General features: G+C 35.8%; 1 protein-coding gene across 5 annotated transcripts in view; it reads right to left on the bottom strand.

The window, feature by feature from the left end:
- Positions 1–5,707: 5,707 nt before the first annotated feature.
- Positions 5,708–19,147, bottom strand: part of FGF12 (fibroblast growth factor 12) — a 561,802-nt gene continuing 548,362 nt past the window's right edge. For all 5 annotated transcript variants that reach the window (XM_004745274.3, XM_004745273.3, XM_045088726.1 and 2 more), the window contains one exon: positions 5,708–10,538. In XM_004745274.3, the coding sequence (XP_004745331.1) occupies positions 10,420–10,538 (119 nt within the window). In that variant the 3' untranslated portion in view covers positions 5,708–10,419. The remainder of the gene's footprint in view (positions 10,539–19,147) is intronic.

The following is a 19,147-nucleotide window of genomic DNA, read 5'->3' on the forward strand; positions in this document are numbered from 1 at the left end:
AATTCAGAATTCACTGGATGGGAGTCAAGAACCTGTGCTAGGAGAATGTGTTACAAGGAGCTCCACTGGAAAAAACCAATAACCATGTATGGAGAGAATCAAAGGTGGATGAAATGGCTCCTAGTAATATAGTGGGTCTCACCCAATCTCCAGTCTCCTACTGTTGGAAAATAAAGGAGGACCAAATCTCCCCAGGCTTTTCCTGAGAATTGGCTGCCATTCAGCAGCAGAGAATGAAATCCAGTTTCTAGGTGTGTTCTTTTGTTGCACTCTCTTGCATTCAGCCAGTGCTAAGCACTGGAATTCAGGACAACCTGAAGGGATTTTTTGACTCTCCTTTCTCATCTCAGGGCAAGTCAAGTGAGGATATGAACCTTGACAAGCTGTGTTTCTGTTGGAAAAGATAAGGACAAGGACTGGAGAAATATATGGTAAAATACAGAAACAATAAACCACTGAATTGCTTAGCTTTCTAGAACAGACATGGAATATGCTTTTCTTGCTTGTGACAGTGTTAGTCTGTGTACATGTAATAGAGAAAGAGTCATGTGTTGCCTCTTATTTGGTTTCTAGAGGATAGGGCTGGGCAGAGAAGAAAATATCAGAGGTGACAATTTTATGTGTAGAGTTCAGGATGCTCTGAGTCAAAGTGTGGAAAAAATTGTTGTAACTTAACTCTGTCCTAGGAACTTATGGTCTCATCCAAGACAGGAAAGCAGGCAGACTATGGCACTAGGAGAATCTCATAGCTAAAACTGCATGGTCGGGGGAAAATGAAATTCTTTCCAAGTTAGAGAGAAGCATATTTTAGTATATTCGCCCTAAACAGAATGACACTGTGAACCATGACAGTAGAGATGAGAAATAAAGCCAGTTTTCTACAAAGGTCCAGATAATTCAGAGATGCCCTCGATGACTTCGGGGGCTACTATTTCAAGACAACAGCCACACTTATTGACCTCATTCAGATCCAAATATCTTGTGCAGAAAAGTAAGCACACATTTAATGGGGCTGGTTAGATAAATATCTCTCTGGGCTCAGACAAAAGAAATTGTCCTTCAATCAATTCCAAATATATAGACAAGTTTAGTATAAGGCCAAAGTTTTTATCTAGAAATCTCTAAATATACCAGTCTACCATCTCTAGGAAATTAGGCAAGATGCCAGAATATGGCAGCGGAAGAGCAATGGCTTCGCACCTACTACCCCTGGCTATTCAAGTTGTCTAAGGCTCATCAGAAAGGGAGTTTTCCACTCATAACTCTCATGGATACTTATGACTTAGGAGAAGTTTGAAAATCCACATTTATCCAGTCTTAAAATAGGCACTTAATAAGTAATAAATATAATTTTTAGGAGGTCATTGAATGAAGTGGTTCACAACCCCTACAGATAAGAATCACCTGATACCCACCACCAGGTGGTGGGTATTAAGGAGGGCATGTATTGCATGGAGCACTGGGTGTGGTGCATAAACAATGAATCTTGGAACACTGTAAAAATAAAACTAAAAAAAAAAAAAAAGAATCACCTGTCTTTACTCCAAACCAATTTCATCTGTTTTTCTAGGCTTGAGGCTTGAGCCTCGGTGGTTCTAACACGCAATGAAGATAAGAGCCACTGAAAAGGTCCAGTGATAGGAACTGGATGGGTCTTTTTTTTCTGTAAATAAGTGGAAAAGGCCAGAAAATTAAATCATCATATGCATTTTGATTGATGATTTAACTATTGGAGTCCTTCACCTGAGAAACACATACATACACTTGACCAGAACCCAAGTCTAGTTGTAGAGGAAACAGACGGAGGAAGCAAGAAGGGACAGTTAACCCCTTCAATTCCTGCTCTTAGGACCAAGTTCTAGATAACTATATATTCTCCACCAGCAAAATGGATAGCCCCGTGCAAGTCCGTAATTATGTTGGCTGTATGCTAACAGACCATAGTCCTTTGTTTTGTGGCAGGTCAAAAATAGCTCTAGCATTAAAGATAGAGAGTGGGTTAGTCAAGTGGGTCATCACACTTGCCCATAATTCCATGCTTAGTTTTCATGTGTGTTGAGATGTACCAACACAGGCTATCTGATATAGTGTGGGTGACCAGTAAGACAATTAAATAAAGGTATCATGGTGGGTGTTCTATTTGACCAGATATGCTGAGCCAACAGAATCTGTGCTATTATTACAGAGTTATCCGGCCAAGGAAATGAACTACTACTTAAAAAATTCAGGTAAAAAGTATAAATTCAAAGCTAAGTTAGTCAACCAAGTGCAGTGACAATCTGGAAATGCAGAGATGGGGCAAAAAGATGAAGCCAAGGGTGAAAATGGAGTTGACAGAATTAAGTCAAAGCATAGATTGGCTGATATGTAACTTCAACGTACAGTGTTCTCCTTGTGTGTACCTCTTTGTGCTCCTCTGGGTCAGGAACATGGTTTGGTCTGGAACATAGTTTCAAGATGGCAAGTTACAACGGAATAGCAGGGCTAATACATCAATATCTATATAAGAGATGTTGCACATTAATTAAAATGTACTGTTTTCTAGAGAAGTTTCTCAAATGGCTTAGAAAGATAATGTAACAGGACCGATAATATTTTAAATTCTTAAGAAATAATTATGAAAGCTCATGCTCTGAGAATGCATTTTATTTTCAAATAAAGCACATTATCTCCCCTTCAAAACAAAACAAAACAAAAGGCTGGAAGTCAATGGAAAATTAAGAGAATTTGATGGATGGAGGTAGCCCAAGGATTTGATGTCTAAAGGCATTCTCAGGACCTCAAAGTCTCAGAATTGTTACTAGCTTAAGAACTTTTGAGAGTGTGCCTCAGAACATTGCGAGCTGATTCAAATAAGAAAATTTTGAATAGGAATTTGAAGAGATCTGGGGTTAATTATTGAAACAAGGAAGCAAAATTTAAAATTGCAGAATGAAAAAATGAAATCACTGAGAAACCGAGTAATGATTCTCATAAGTCTAATTAATGTAATTATTGGGGGAATGGCTCATTAAAATAATGGAGACTAAAGAGAGAAGAGACAGTTTAAAATGTAGCAAAACTGTGTGTCTTCTATAAGGATGCATACCTCCTAAAATAAAGAACTTCCATCAGAATGGTCATCTCTGCAACCTCAACCCAGTTTAAGTGCATCGTGGTTAATCCCCACAAAGTTAGGTATAATCACACAAAGTTAGGTATAATCACACAAAGCTAAATAGATGATTCATGATTTATCATTGAGTGGGAGTTTCATAGTACATCTGGAACATTCTGAGTATGTATCTATTGGAGTACATGCTTCTCAAAGACTTAATCAGATTAGAATGATTCTTATCTACTATTGTCTATTAGCCAAACTTTATCTTAATTTGGGTCACAGAGATGAAAGGTGTTTTAATGAAAATAAACCTGAATGTTAAAAAATTTTTATGAGATTTTTAAAAAAATCTAATGCAATCTTAATATTGTTACCATAACGAGAATGAAGGAGTGTCTCTGGTCCAGTTATATTGAGAATAACATGCTGAGTTTTGCACTCCAAGTTATTAGAGTTGGTGTAGAATGGTAAGCAAAATATTTAAAATACCTGAAAATATTTCACAGGAGCAGAGGACACTTGAAGAGTACAAAAAGAGAGGACTATGATCTTCAAATATCTATGTGACTTTCCCACAGGTAAAGGGTTAAATTGACATTGATTAGGTCTAGGGAATGAAATTTGAAACAATGGGTAGAAGCTATAGAAGAACAAGTTACTTCATATAAAGAAGAACATTATAAAACCAGTACTGCTGCCAAGTATAATAGGCTGCTTTGGAAGATTAATATATTTATATCATCTAGTATTCAAACATAAGCTATAACCTATAGAAAAGACTTGAGAATGGTCCATATGGCTGTCCCAGGTGACTCTGAAGTCCCAAGTAGCCATGACTTTAAGAGTTGGAATGACTGGGGCGCCTGGGTGGCTCAGTGGGTTAAGCCGCTGCCTTCGGCTCAGGTCATGATCTCAGAGTCCTGGGATCGAGTCCCGCATCGGGCTCTCTGCTCAGCGGGGAGCCTGCTTCCCTCTCTCTCTCTCTGCCTGCCTCTCCATCTACTTGTGATTTCTCTCTGTCAAATAAATAAATAAAATCTTAAAAAAAAAAAAAAAGACTTGGAATGACTGTTGGGTGATATTTTGAGAAGCATTTTGTAAGAGCCTAATTATCGCAGGTTTTTTCTTTTTCTTTTTTATGGGTATGAGAAAGTAGACATGATATAAACCTCTGATTTAATGCCAAGCTGCATTTTCCAGTCCTCTCTGTGTTGCTCATCTAAAAGCACTGACAGAAATATTGAGTAGTCAAATGCACCATTTTTCTTTAAAATTGCAGCAGTTTGTGTCTTCTTCAGTGACCCACACAGTTCCTTTGCATATCAGGCATTTAGGGAATTGAATCTATAATGCCTTTGTTTATTCCCCCATGGTTTATGACAGTAGCTTTAATTCACTAATATTTGCAAAATTTTCTCTGACAGTTTTTAGAAAATCCAACAAGTTGTGGTAGGAAATACATGCATTAACAAAAATGTAAATGTGCTGTGTTTTGCTACTCAGCACTCACTTCCAATTCCTTTTGATAAATGGACGCAGAATTTTATTCAAATATTTAACCCTCATCTACACAGACCCGTATCCTTGAAGAAGTACATCCAGCAGACAAGTCCGAATAAAGGTTCAGGTTCCCTTGAACTAGTCAAGCCATCTCAAATTCCTGGCCATGATGGTTCATCTAAGTATGGATCAACTACCCAAACTGGCCAATGAGATTTTAGATATCCCCCCCAACCCCCCACCCCCGCCGCGGGACTGTAAGAGCGAACAGATGATATAAATCTCTAGCCTCTGTGACTCGCGACTCTGGAAGGAGTACCTGACTGGCAGAGAAGTTTTCACAGGCGGAGCAAAGGAAGCCTCGCTGGTGATGTGTGAATCTGGAGAAGTGCCACTTTGGTTTGGGGATTCTGTTCTGAGCAACCAGAAGCATCCTAACAGATATAGAGTCTCAAATCCAAATATCGCACTGACAAAATTTTGACTTTTCATTTTCATTGATATCAACTCAGTTCTCTCCCCGCCCCCCATCACCTCAGCTGAACACACTTTCCTTGTTTCATTCATAAGTATTTCCCAAGGAAGGTGTGATCTTCATGTCTCCATAACTTGTCTTCAAACTATTTACACTGCTTAAGGGGCTGTTTTTCATCTCTTTTATTTCACGGTAAATATCTACTCTTTTTTCAATCCCTGTTTTCCCTGTAAACTTCATTGCTCCATTGTAGGTTGTATGGAAAAGCATATTGTAACATTTACCTTCCGGTATCACATTATTTATTTATGTGCCTTCCTTTCTTAGATTTTTTTTTTTTGAGCCTAAAATTTAGTTTACAATCCTTAAACTCAACCACATCTCTAATTAGTACTTTATGAATCACTGAAGAAGTGAATGCACCTAGTTCTTAATCCTCAACAAGTAAGACATTCGGTTGACCACTAGGTGATTCACATTTAGCAAGTAATTTTTACTTTTGGCTATGATGTTCAATAAAAATTCTGACTTATTCACCTTCTGTGAATCTAATTTTGATCTCCTTTCATAAGACACAGCACTTTTTCACTGACACATTATAGGATAAACACATTTTTTTTTAAAAAAGGAGAGAGACTTCCCAGAGAATTTTAATGCTTAAAAAACAAAAACAAAAAAAAAAGTGCAAGTATTTTGTCTACATGCATGAGCATCTCAAGACTTTAATTGCTTGTTACTTCAGGAAGACTGTGATGTATAAACATTTTACAAATCTGATCTCGAAAAATAATGATTTGAATAGTCTGTGCTTCAATGTAAAAATGAAACATTTGTTCAGTTTCTCATACAACATGTTTATTAAACATTTCAGTGTCAATAATCTTTTTTAAAATCATAACATTTAACCTTGTAATGGAGCTAATACCAATTCTATTCATGGGAGTATATTTTGGACTTTTGAACAGCTTTAAGTAAAATGAATGCCAGTGTCTTCAGGTTGTGCTTGGAGCAAAGACAAAGAAACATCAACTCATTCTTTCCAACTAATAAAACATCTAATGATGCAATGTTTATGATGACATTATTTTAAAGCTATTGTACTGATAGATAGATTTTTGCTTCTGTTATCAAACCTAATATATCATATCTGAACATTAGTAATTTTCATGTAATTTAGATTTAAAATAATTGAATTTTTAACTTGGGCTCCAAGGAAAAATCCTGAAAATAAAGATCTGCATTAGCATCTTTTTCCTGCCCTCAATCATAACTTTTCAATCTGAGATGATTTTTCATAGAATCAATTCAGGAAGTATAGCTTTTTAAGATAACTAAAAAAAAAAAAAAAGAAAAACTCACTTCTACATTAAAAAGGGAATTCAGAATTACTGAAGTTCTGAAGGAGCATGTGCTTTGATTATTTCCACCAGTTCCTTTTTTTATTATAAAGTGGCAATTTATACTACCATTAGAAATATACATTTGTATATAAAGTTTTGCATTCAAATTTCTTTATTTTTTGATTAGCTATGACTAAAGAACACAAGTCAAATAAAAACTCTATATATCCTTAGTTCAGAGCATATGTATATATACACATATATATTTGTAGAACAATCCACTGTTTTAAATGTGATTCTGATTTAAAAAATGCTATTTACAATTTTATGACAGAGAAATAATCTCAGCCTTTTATGCTATTAAAATGAGCAGGGAATTTTGATGTCTGAGTGTGTCTCACCTTGTGCAGACGAAATTAAGTAACATCATGGAAAAACCTTCTCAGAGCAAGGCTTGTAGACTAAGCCATGAGGGTAGAATAGTAGATTTGCTATTTCTGAGTCTGTGTTTAAAAAAATTACTATTGATGTAGTCATGCTTCTTCACCAAGAAATCAGTGGTCTCCTATTAAGACCTTCAAACTTTGTAATACACAATAAGCCATCTTCATCCTTCAATTTCCCCTTAATGCTCTCATCTCTTGCTGGTGGCGCCACAGGACCACCATCCATAGACACAATACCTATCTAGAGCAGTGTCATTTTCCTAAATTGAAGAATCCTTCTAAAAAGTTATCTGTATTAAAATGAGGCCCATAAAGCATCACAATTTACATCAAATTGATGTCTTTTTATTGCGCCAATCCATAGCGGCTAAAAATGTGCTATGAAATTCATGTGTAAAATTCGAAACCCAAACTATTACTGTGATCAAGAACAGGTTGGCTGGCTGTCCTCCAGTTTCCTGAAGCACAAAAGGCTCTAAATTAGCAAATGGAACTTCAGCACCATTTTGTTTCTGTACCTCAAACTTCTAGCTTAAAAATCAAGTGAAGTGTATTGACCAGAAAACTACTTGGAGATTCTCAAAAGTTTTGTTTTCATTCTTAAGCCCATTGATTTTGAAACACGTTACAATAAGGACTCTTAGAATAAACACATCTTAACTTATACGTACATACTCAATAACAAAGCTTTACTAAAAGTTGTATTTTTCCTGAGAATATCCCAATGCATTAAAAGAAGAGCTTATTTTATTTATGGGAACATGAGAGATGGATGAATTGAGACCCAGAAATTAGAATGACGAAAATCAAAGTAAAGAATTCTTTCTCTTGGAAGAAACCTGAAACCTGAAAAACAAACTAACTGGCTCATGTTTTTGGAGGAAATAGGATAACTTTATGTTTATATTTGGTAATTGTTTGAAAACCTAAACAGTGAATACTGACTTTCTCTATTAAAGGTTTTATGTACTCAAAAAGTAAGCAGTAGTTAAGGGAATGTTCACCCTATGCTCTAAACTACAGTTTTTGTCAGGTTAATATATATATATGTAGGTTTCCAATTTATACTTCAAAATTAATTGTAAATAAGGCAAAGCTAATTTCTAAACATTTTACTGTGGTCAACATTTGCTTAAATGATATGAAAAAAATATATAGAAATTGGGTGGTGAGACTTCTGTTTCTTAATTTCTATCAGGAAAAAGTCAAATATGAGTCTCAGTGATAAATGATGGACAGCCATTGATAACTGAGGGGGAAATGGTGTTGGGAGTTTATATCTCTATCACATTTTTCATAATATTTAACTGGATTAAATATATTATCATGAAGTCATTAGTGTAATTAATAACACTTTGTGAAACAGTCAATTATATTACCGATGAGTTTGTGGGGTGTGTGTATCACCATAAGATCTTGTCATTTCATGCTATATGAGCCCGTGACCCATTTTGTAGAAGCCTCTTTCTTTTTATTTTTTCAAAGAAAACAAGGCTTTGTGCTTGGGATTGGTTTGTTCCTAAAAGTGACAGGTGTATTCAAAATCAAGTTGAATTAAGAGTGACAAGGAGAAATACAACCAGATTTGTAATTTTTTTTTTTTACAAGGGTATTCTTTTCCTAGAAGAGCAACATTCCTTTTTTTTTTTTTCTTTCCCTTTTAATGTAATGCTTTCAAAATATTTTGGTTAAACAAATATCTTTTGCAAATGTGTGTTCAAAATACTTGTCTAGATGCCTAACTTGTATTCTTTACAAACAATAAGGCAAATTCCTCCATTTCATTTTCTGCTAACCTCCTGATAACATAAATAGAATACTTGGTGAAGGACACAAACCACTATTAAAGAATAATGATTGTGTAGAGTGAGGGTAACTACATTGAATTTGAAAGAATACAGCAACCAATGGCAAGGTCATTTAAGTGAAGGCCTAGAGCTTCTGCAAAGTGTATATATTTTAGGGAGTCATATTTGGAATAATACATGCTGGACAGTAGAGCTATAGGAGAAGTAACATGCTAAGTCTTCTCATTGATAATATCCATAATTCTGCATACATTTTTTTAACATTCTGTTTTAATTTGGATGTCTCTATACCATTCCTGATTTGTAGGACTAAGTAGATCTATTTTTCCCCCCAAGACAATTGTATTACATTCATTTCTTCTCTAATGCTTTCCTAATACTTTAGTATTCCTAACTATGCATTTGCCCAGTCCTTACGCTGAGGTTTTTTTTTTTTTTTTTTTTTTTTTTTTTTTTTTTAACTATTTTAAGCTCACACAACCCTGTGTGTTGGAACCATAGCTGTTAATTCTATATCCTTTCTCTATGCCCCTTGAAAATTCAATGTATCAACTTCCCTTCTGTGTTCTAGGAGACAGTTACTGTCAACTAGACTTATTAACAAGGATATGTAGTAACAAGCAAGCCACTGGCTTCATGAGATAGTAAATTAGAAATTTCACATTCATGCCTCCCAATTTCTTGGTGAAGTTTGGAAAGTGCTAAATACACAAAATTCTGTTGGTACAAAGGCAAAAACAATTTGCTTTGACCAATATCCTAGGATTTATTTCCTTGTGTGAAACTCTTTTTCTTTCTTTCCTGCTGCAAGAGATGGTACAAAACTCTTTACCACAGCTAGACATGAACCAATACTCTCCAAGCTGTGCACAATGTGAAAAATCAGACCAAATGATAAGTGCATATAACTTATTCATCCCTGCCCAAGCATGTCAATGACACAGAATTCTCAAAAGTAACCTCAGCCTTAGAATACATTTTTTTTCTAAATAACTAAAAAAATGAGATCCTAGATTAATTATTTTGATAAAAATATGATAATCTCCTAGGTGAATCTGAAACTTTTTATAAAGGAATAAAATGAGTTAATACTATTAAATTCAACAGAAGTCTATCTTTTGCATAAAATAATTGTAAGTAACAAATTCAAAAATAAAACTTTAAACTTTTAAATGATTTCTGGTTTATACCAACCATATGGGAATTAGAAGAATCTATAATTTGTACATGTTTAATACCATGGTAAAAAAAAAAATCCTGGAAACAGAATGCAATTATGTGTCAATTATGTGTCAAAGAAAATTCAAATTCGACAGGAAGCACACATCACAGCATTATCCAAAGTTTAAGTTATTCAGGGTATTACATTGATTTGTAAGTTCAATTCTCCAAAACCCTTGTCTTTAAGATAATAACTTTATTTCAAATTTATTATAGTTATGTTTTCATTATAATTAGCCTTCTATTAATAACAGCACAATATTGTGGTGTCTTGATTTATTTTTTTCTCTTGATTTTATGTGTGCTAATATTTGTGCATGTGCATTTTCTACCACATTGCAACAAGCAAGCTTTGGTTCAATTTCTTTGTCCTACATAAAGGAAGATTTTTGAGTGCAGAATCTTAGTCACTAGGTCCTGGGTTGCCATTTTATTTTCCTCTCCTTGGGTGGATTTATTGGAAGGAAATGGGAAGAGTAGGGGGGAGAAAGGGAAGGGATGAGAGAGGGACGAAGGGAAGAGTTCTCAGCTATGTTGAATCTTGATTCACGACTTTGCCTCCATTCATGGTTGGTGTTCCAGAACTTTTCCTTGAACGCCCTTGTTTTTCTCCAATTTCATGAAGTGATGGCTCTCTGTACATACACACTGAAAAGAAAAATTACATCAATTATTATAATTCTGGACATCAATTTAGCTTCAATAAACATCTCAAATTTGATTTTACAATATCCTTCATTCCCATCACTAGCTCCTCTCCCCAGTGTAAAAATGAGTTTTAACTTGATAACGTATTTCGTGGATTAAAATGGTCCTCTTTCAGTTCTATCAGTCATAGCCTTTTAAGTCTTTCTGAAATGTGGACATAGAGTGGTTTCTGTTCTCTTACAGATAAGGCTTGAGTCTTACCTGTCTGCTAACCTATATAACAGGATTTTCATCTAGAGTTAGAGGAGACATTGTGAGTATGACATTAAAAGGGTAGAAATAGATACCTCTTTCAGTTTTTGGCCTGCAATCTAGCTTGCACAGACAAAAAAATTCTTATTGACATGCTCCTAATCTTTACTACATGGAATATGACATTGTTATATCAAACTGAAATATTTACCACCAATTTTCAGGGCACCTGACACAGGAAATGATAATAGAAGGGAGGACAGAGGAAAACAAACAAACAAAATGCCGTTTTCCTGACTGTTCAGGCTTGAATATGCAACTGTATTGATTTTAGTCCACATCTATATACAACAGTTCCTTTCTCCTCTATTGTTTTGTCTGGCTCTAAAGCTCAGTCATCTTTGAATTTTCTTTTTTTTTTTTTTCCATCTTTGAATTTTCATGGCTCTTGCTAGATTAGTATGTTTCAACTCATAGTTACTCTTAAAAGAGAAGATCTTCATTCCTTATATTGCTGCAAAATAAACAAATGTGTAAAAATATCTGAAATATTTCACTTAATCAGGAATTATTTGTATCATTGACTTGGGAAAAAAAAATAGTTAAGTACCTCCAACTATGGAACTATCACTGCAGCTATAGTAATCTGCTACTTCTCATCAAACAGCTTCTGCACTTGGGCTTTGTCCTGGTGCAGGAGACCTGAACATGCCTATGACCAAAGAGATGTCATGTGGTGGCGAAGAGCACCAGCCTGGGAGCCACACTACCTGGGTCGACATCCTCACTCAGCCACTCACTAACTGATAACTTGGGCACACTCTCATAGCTAAAAAAATGAATTTTTATGAAGATTAAATGCCTGGCATATAGTAAGCATCCAAAGATGTTTAAGAAAATGAAGGAGGCGATCACTTCATGAGAATCTTGAATAACAGATTGCAAAGAACAAAGTGATAAGTTCTTTTTGTTTTGTTTTGTTTTTCTGGTTTTTTGTTTGTTTGTTTGTTTTTGGTTAAAGGTATTCTAAATTCAAAGCTAGCTTAAGAAAATTAAGATACAAGAAGTATTCTCTTTAGACTAGTTTAGTGATGAAGAGATTCTCCCCCCAACATCTCAGTGGTTGAGCTTTTTAAATGTTAGTGCTTTAGAATCATTCAAGATATTGTTAAAATGCAGATTCTGATGTGGAAGGTTTTTGTGGAGCTGAGAGTCTACATTTTTAAAAAGCTCCCAGGTGATGCTGATGTTGGCAGATGGAACCCCTCTTTGAGTGGTGCCAAATATACATACAAACTAAGTTTGCCAAGTATATTGTCCACAATTATTACACATATTTATTTATTTTTATTTTATTTCATTTTTTACATGTATGTTTTAAATGAGATGTTAAGGTATTTCAGTTATTGCACTAAAGGCCTCCTCCAATATCCCAGAAGACCTTTGGTCTCAATAGCAAAACTTTAGAGAGGAAATGAATTCAGAAAGAATTGATGCTGTAGTTTTCAGATGATGCCAGTAGATAATTTAAGTTTCTGCTTTCTTTTACGAAGGACAGAAGATGCTTATGGACGATCGTAAGGAAATCTTGAAATTTCTCAAGTCTAATGTCTCTTCCCTATATTTCTATTATGGGCAAAGTGTCAAAAATCTCCAAAATTAAACCATACATTTACATGTATAAAATATAGCTATTTATTTACAACTGGTAAGTGCATAAGGGAACTCAGAAGTAATTAAGTGATTCTATTAGGAAACTATTCACGTGATACCATAAAACAGTTTTTCCTACTCTGACACCTAGTCAACTGTGAAAACCAATACATCCCCAGGCCTGACTACAAACTGCTAGCAAATTATGTGTGTATATACGGTGCCTGGGTGGCTTAGTTCGTTAAGCATCTGACTCTTGATTTCAGCTCAGGTCACAATCTCAGGGTCTTGGGATCAACACCCAAATTGGGCTCCCAACTGAGAGCTAAGAGTCTGCTTCAGATTCTCTCTCCCTTCTCCCTCTTCCCCCCACCAGCTCATGTGTGCACTCTAAGTAAATAAATAAATAAACACAATAAAATAAATACATAAATAATAAATAAATAAACATAAATAAATGAATGACACAAGTATGGATATGCTTTGAAGATATTAGGCTTAGTGAAATAAGCTAGACAGAAAAAGACAAATATTTTATGACTCATTTATGCGGGATACCTAAAGTAGTCAAATTCATAGACACAGAAAGGGGAACAGTGGTTGCTCGGGGCTGGGGAAGGGAGAGTATTACCGTGTGTGCAAGTTACAATGTGAATGTACTTAATGGCACTGAAATGCATATTTACAATGGTTAAGATGTTAAACTTCATGTTGTGTGTCTTTAACACAGCATTATTAATAATGACACTTAAAACACACACACACACACACACACACAAATACCAAGTGTAAGCTATAAACAAAGAAATGATTCTTAAAGCCTGAAATGTCTTATTTGGATGGGAAGAGCCAACAATTCCCTAATAGTCAAAAATTAGTCTTAGTACTAAAGTAAGATGGAGAGAACCGAGATATAACTGAGGGCATGGAGAGTTGGTACAGGATAGGAAAATTTGATGAGAATAGCCTAGGAATGCACTGTCCAATACAATCCCCATTTTGCCTCTGTGATCACATAGAGCATTTAAAATGTGCGTAGTCCTATTTCAGATGTGCTGTTAAGTACAGAACACTAAATTTAAAGACCACACATAAAGAACAAATATCTCACTAGTAATGTATTAACTGGTTACAATTAAATAGATAATATTTTGGATATTTTGGGCTGAGTAGATTATTAAACTTATGTCACATGTTTTCATTTTTATTTTTTAAATGTGAATACCAGAATACTTTAAATTACATATGTACCTCATATGATATTTCTACTAGACAGTTGCGCCTTAGAAGAGTTTGTTGTTGTCTGGAAGAGAAATGTCCTGACCGGAGCTAAACTATAAATAACTGAATGAGAGGAGCACAGTGGAGAAAATCTTCCGACCCAAGGGGTCCTGACGCTCATAGGTAGACAAGGGAGATGAAGAGCATCTTGGATGCCTTTAGTAGGATGGAACCAGTTCACAAAATATTTATTGGCCCTTTTGACTTGGCTTAACCAATGTTGTATCACTTTCATCCTAAAATAGACTTTCCCTGTTCTTTTCTCTCCTCCAATTTCAATTACTCTTTTGCAAACTTATCCAAAGCTGAATTGGTACAAGCATTGATTTGGTCATTGAGTCCATAAACAGGTGCACATTTAACTTGTGCCAGGCACTCTGCTAGATTTCATAGCAACTGAGAGAGAGGACCACTTGACTCCTGCCCTCACGGAGCTCAAGGCTAAGAAGGAGAACACAGACATGCCCACAATCACAGGGTGTTCAGAGCCAGAGTTGAGAGGTGAATGGAAATGAGTACTGAACAATAGCTCTTTGATACTGCTTTAGCCTTGAAGGAGGCAGAGGATTTAGAGGGATGGATAGACTACCGAAAGAGTGAAGAAATGAAATGCATGTTATATAAGAAAAACAGGAACTGGTTGAAGAATGGGCTAAAATAGAGAAGTAGGGAGGAATAAGCCTGGCAGGGCTAACTAATTTCAGACCCTGAGTTCCAAGATGGAAGTTTTAAACCATGATCCTGATGTCTATCAGCCTCAATTTGATAAAGAATGAAGAGTTAAAAAATATGTCCATCAAGTACATAAGAGTATAGGGAAAATCTATTTATTCAATCTCGTTATCTAGAAAAACGTCTAACTATGTTTGCATGACATGAATACAGCCAGTCAGATTAGTCAGGAAGAATCAGTCAAACTGAATCTTACTGCATAGATCCTATAACAAATGGTTGGCAGCATCTGAAACTTTCATGAGTTCTGATAGCTTGCAAACACAACTGTAATTTCTTCGACACAGGCACCATTATGTGTGAGATCTGCTGCTTTTCTAATATACATAATATCTGATATATTCCAAGTACAATAATGTTGACTACAACTGAAAAGTGGGGTTCACTTGGTCAAGCTAACTAACATGTTGGGAAGAGTTATCCTTTCGTTTTGTGGGGAGCTTAATGTAGCACTGCAGAAGACTAAACAAACAACAAATGATAAATCAAGAATTACTAATCCCATATATGAGCAATGCATATATTTTATAGTAAAAATTAATCACAATTTTATACAGGTACTAGTACTAGACTTTGGAGTTTTGGTATTAATTTCCAATCATATAAGCAACTGTGGGAAACCTTTAAAAAGCATGTCTAGGAGACTGCGTAGGTTCTGAACACCGAACAGTTATGTAAATTCTACAGCTCCCAAATCGTGCTTCTCCAATCAGCCCTGTATTATGCAAGATTATGGTTTTCTCCTCCTGCTAATCAGGTCCTTATTAATAACTGCAATGACCTCTGATCTCTTAATTTGCATTATTTCAAAGTACAATGATTTTTAAGGTGGGGGAGATTTTCCACCACTTTCTATTACAATAAACTATTATTTTATTAGGAATAGATTTATTTTTCTCTAGAAGGCTCTACATTAAACACACACACACACACACACACACACACACACACACACACACAAAAACCCTCTTTGTTCCTGAATATCTTCTTCCTGTGTCCTCTTATTATGCATTTGGCCCATTTCAGCTATGACAGCAGTTTGATATTCTAGTTCTTTTGATGGAGAGCAGTTTCCAGAGTGGCAATAAAGTCAAACAAACAACAAAAAATCTAACTTCCCGTATTTCTTGTTCTCCCAGCTCCCCAATCGCCTTTCTCAGCAATTCCGAATCAGTGCCACTGCCCATTTAACAACTGGAAACAAGTTTTCTGATTTAGGCAACTTGTAATGTTACAATCTCATGTATATATCATGTGATAAGACAATCACATTTCTCATGTGAGACCCTGGGAACTACTCTTGTGATTTAGATTTCATTTTCAGTGGACATGATTTATTGGCTACCACTTGGCATGGAACTGATTTCCTATTGTGTTTCTTTGATTTCACTTTACACTATTTTCCCAACAAACTTTCAGTATCTAAGTATCAAGAATGTTCAGAGTCCTGGTGATATAATGCCTGATTAGCAACATTGTTACTCTTTCATCTGACACTTCTGGGTGGTTCTTGATCACATTCCTTGTCTTCTTTGCGCTTTAAAGCACGAAAAAAAAAACCAAACTTGCTCTTTTTTTAATCCCACAGGATGTTTTTGAGATAAATATCATTATTCCTCTAACATGTGTGGTATCATAATAGTTTTGGGTAAGTGGTACAAGAAAACAATGTTCTGAAAAGGGAAGCATTTCTGTTTGGTTCTTTAGTACTCTTTCTTCAAAGCAGTTTACTATCTTCCCTGTATTTTGACATTTGTTTCAATTTATTTCTCTTCTTCTCCTTCTCACCACCCTATCCCCTTATCTTCTTCTTCTGGATGTTTCTTTTTATTCATGTTTTGACTTTTCTTGATCCATAGTACATTGGAACAGGATTACATGCAGCTTTCAGAGTAAAAATGAGATAAAGAGAGTTGATGAAAGAATATTCTTCCTCATGTGCAGACACAAGGACACATGAAAGTTTCCAATAACATAGCCAACATTGTGTTTTACTTTGAGACCTAGCAAGAAATCCCCAGTTCAACTTCTTTTTTTTTTTTAAGATTTATTTATTTATTTATTTGACGGATAGAGATCACAAGTAGGCAGAAGTAGGCAGAGAGTCAGACAGAGAGAGAGGAGGAAGCAGGCTCCCTGCTGAGCACAGAGCCCAATGTGGGACTCGATCCCAGGACCCTGGGATCATGACCTGGGCTGAAGGCAGAGGCTTAACCCACTGAGCCACCCAGGAACCCCCCAGTTCAACTTTAATGTCAGCAGAACACACCTGTATGACAGACACTAGTCACATTGTGACTTGGCATAGCAAAGGCTGTCATTTTCACGGCCACCTGAGATGCATTGGCTCTATTTCCATAGAAAGCCCTGCGGTTCTGACATCACAAATAAAATGCTACCTTGGTCATAACAAGTCCACGAGTCCCCAACTTTAGAATAATATATTGTACTGGATTTATTTATTTTTGACTTTATTTTTAAATACAAGATGGTGTTGTTAGAAAAGAGAGAGATCTCATATATGTATCACCTAGCATCAAAATCTTGTCAAAAAGAAAACATATCTTTTCTTTGTACAATTAGGTCTAGGTCTTCCTAGGACAGGCTTTTCCAGCTATTATCTGTCTATTCTATTCTTTTTGCTGGTACCTTTGGTGCCTATGCAGTTACCAGATGATGCCAATATTTTCTACTACTATATTAGCTCAGAATCCTTGTTTACAACTTTGAGCATTCAATAATCACATTTATTTTCATTACAAACTTCTCTTGGAAAACAAACCAAAATAATGTCTTTCTTAAAAGTATGGGGGGAAAAAGTGAAATCTCAAAATGCATTATTATTTATAAGTCAGACAACTGTAATAAACCAGGTGCAGGTACCATCCAGTGGGTACTCACCTCCTAAGTAGTCAGTGTCCTCATAATCACAGCTAATATTCATTGAGCACTTACTATATACCTGTACTTTAGATACACTATGGTTATTTTAATGATCCAAAAGATAGATAGTTTTATTGGTCCTTTTTGCAACTAAGGAAACTGAAGAACAAAAAGGGTAGTTTGTCAGAAGTAATGCAGGGCATTGCAGGGCACAGTCAACATTAAAATTCATGTGTGATTAGCTCCAGGGTTCCTGCTCTAAGCTTACAGTCAAATAATTTAATGTGTCTGGAAAAACAAAGAAACAACATAAAACTTTGTTGACTGGTCTCAAGTCGAAATATTGATCCCATACCTCATGGGGTCCTCAGCACTTCTTGGAACCTTCCTACACTTCTCTTGCCAATTCCCTCTCCCATTCTTCCTAAGTGGAAGAAGACCTTCTCCTTCCTCCTCAAAACCTCCTCAGACTCGGGTTATAGGCCTGTCCTCTTGTTTTGTCTTATCTTTCTCTCCTCCCTCTCCCCTCTCCTTCCTGTTTTCCTCCTTTCTTTTCTTTCTTTGTTTTCTTTCCTTTTTTAATCAGTAAACCACCTTGCTTCATATTTTACTTAGAAAAGAGCAGTGGAGGAGCAAGTTTTCATATTTCCACTGCGAAAATAACCCACCTGCCTACAACTGCTCACAAATGTTCTGGGGCTGGAACTCTTCATGTGCCTGCCCCAATCTTGCCCTCCACTTGCCACTTCCATGCATGATCTCACCCCCTTTGGTCAGTGTTATTCAGTGACCAGCTCTCCTGCAATGCCAAATTTTACTTCTCCCCAGTTGTTCCCATCGGTCTATAAATATGTTGTAATAGCTTTAAACAAAGAAGCAAACAAATTCCACTATGTAACTACCATGCTTCTCTCCAGCTAACTTCCCATTTCTCTACTCTTCTTTCATAATAGAACTACTCAAAAATGTGATTTCATATTACTTTCTTCTTTTTTATTTTACCTCCTGTAATAACTTGAACCCACTCCAATTAGCCTTATTCCCTGCTACACCACAGAGATCACTCTTGTCAAGTCACTATTGCCTATGTTACAGACCCAATGGTCAAACCTCCAGCAGCTTATTGGATCCCCTGGCAGTCTTTGATAGAGATAACAGTTCTGGTCATACTTTTACCTCTTTCTTACTATATGGACCTGGGTAAGTTATTCAACCTCTCTTAAACTCAGTTTCTTCATGCTTAAAATTGGGATAATAATCTTAAACTGCATATCCCCAAAGTGTTAGTAACTATCAAATGATATTCTGGCAAGGGAAGTACATTAACAATAGCAACAAGCCACACAAATGACATATAAAGCAATACTGTTGCTACAAATCATTACTTCTATTACTGTCAGATTCCTGCAAATCATTTAAAAAGTGAATGTTCTTATAATTATGGGGAGAACTAGGTGTAAATCTTTGTCAGTGTTTCTCTGTAAGGGACATGGAAACCTGTGTGGAGGGCAACAGTAGTGGTTGCTGACAAATTTTGTTTTCCAGATGGAAGCAATGGAACTCCAGTTTCTGATAAAGTTCATATGGCACTCTATAAAGAATCCCCATCCTACATCAGTTCCCATCAAAGAAGAATGAAATATGACTAATCTTTTTATTACTACCAATTTAATTGAATTTTCCTTGGCTCTCTGTAATTTCTAAAAGGTGGAAAGGTTAGATTGCTCTGTTAGTTAATGTACCATTAAATATATTTAATTGTCTTAATCGCAGATCATGGAAGGGTGTGAGCAATTAACATGAAGCAA

This window comes from Mustela putorius, unplaced genomic scaffold, assembly GCF_011764305.1.
Source record: "Mustela putorius furo isolate JIRA1106 unplaced genomic scaffold, ASM1176430v1.1 tig00003834_pilon_pilon_pilon, whole genome shotgun sequence".
Lineage (NCBI taxonomy): Eukaryota > Metazoa > Chordata > Mammalia > Carnivora > Mustelidae > Mustela > Mustela putorius.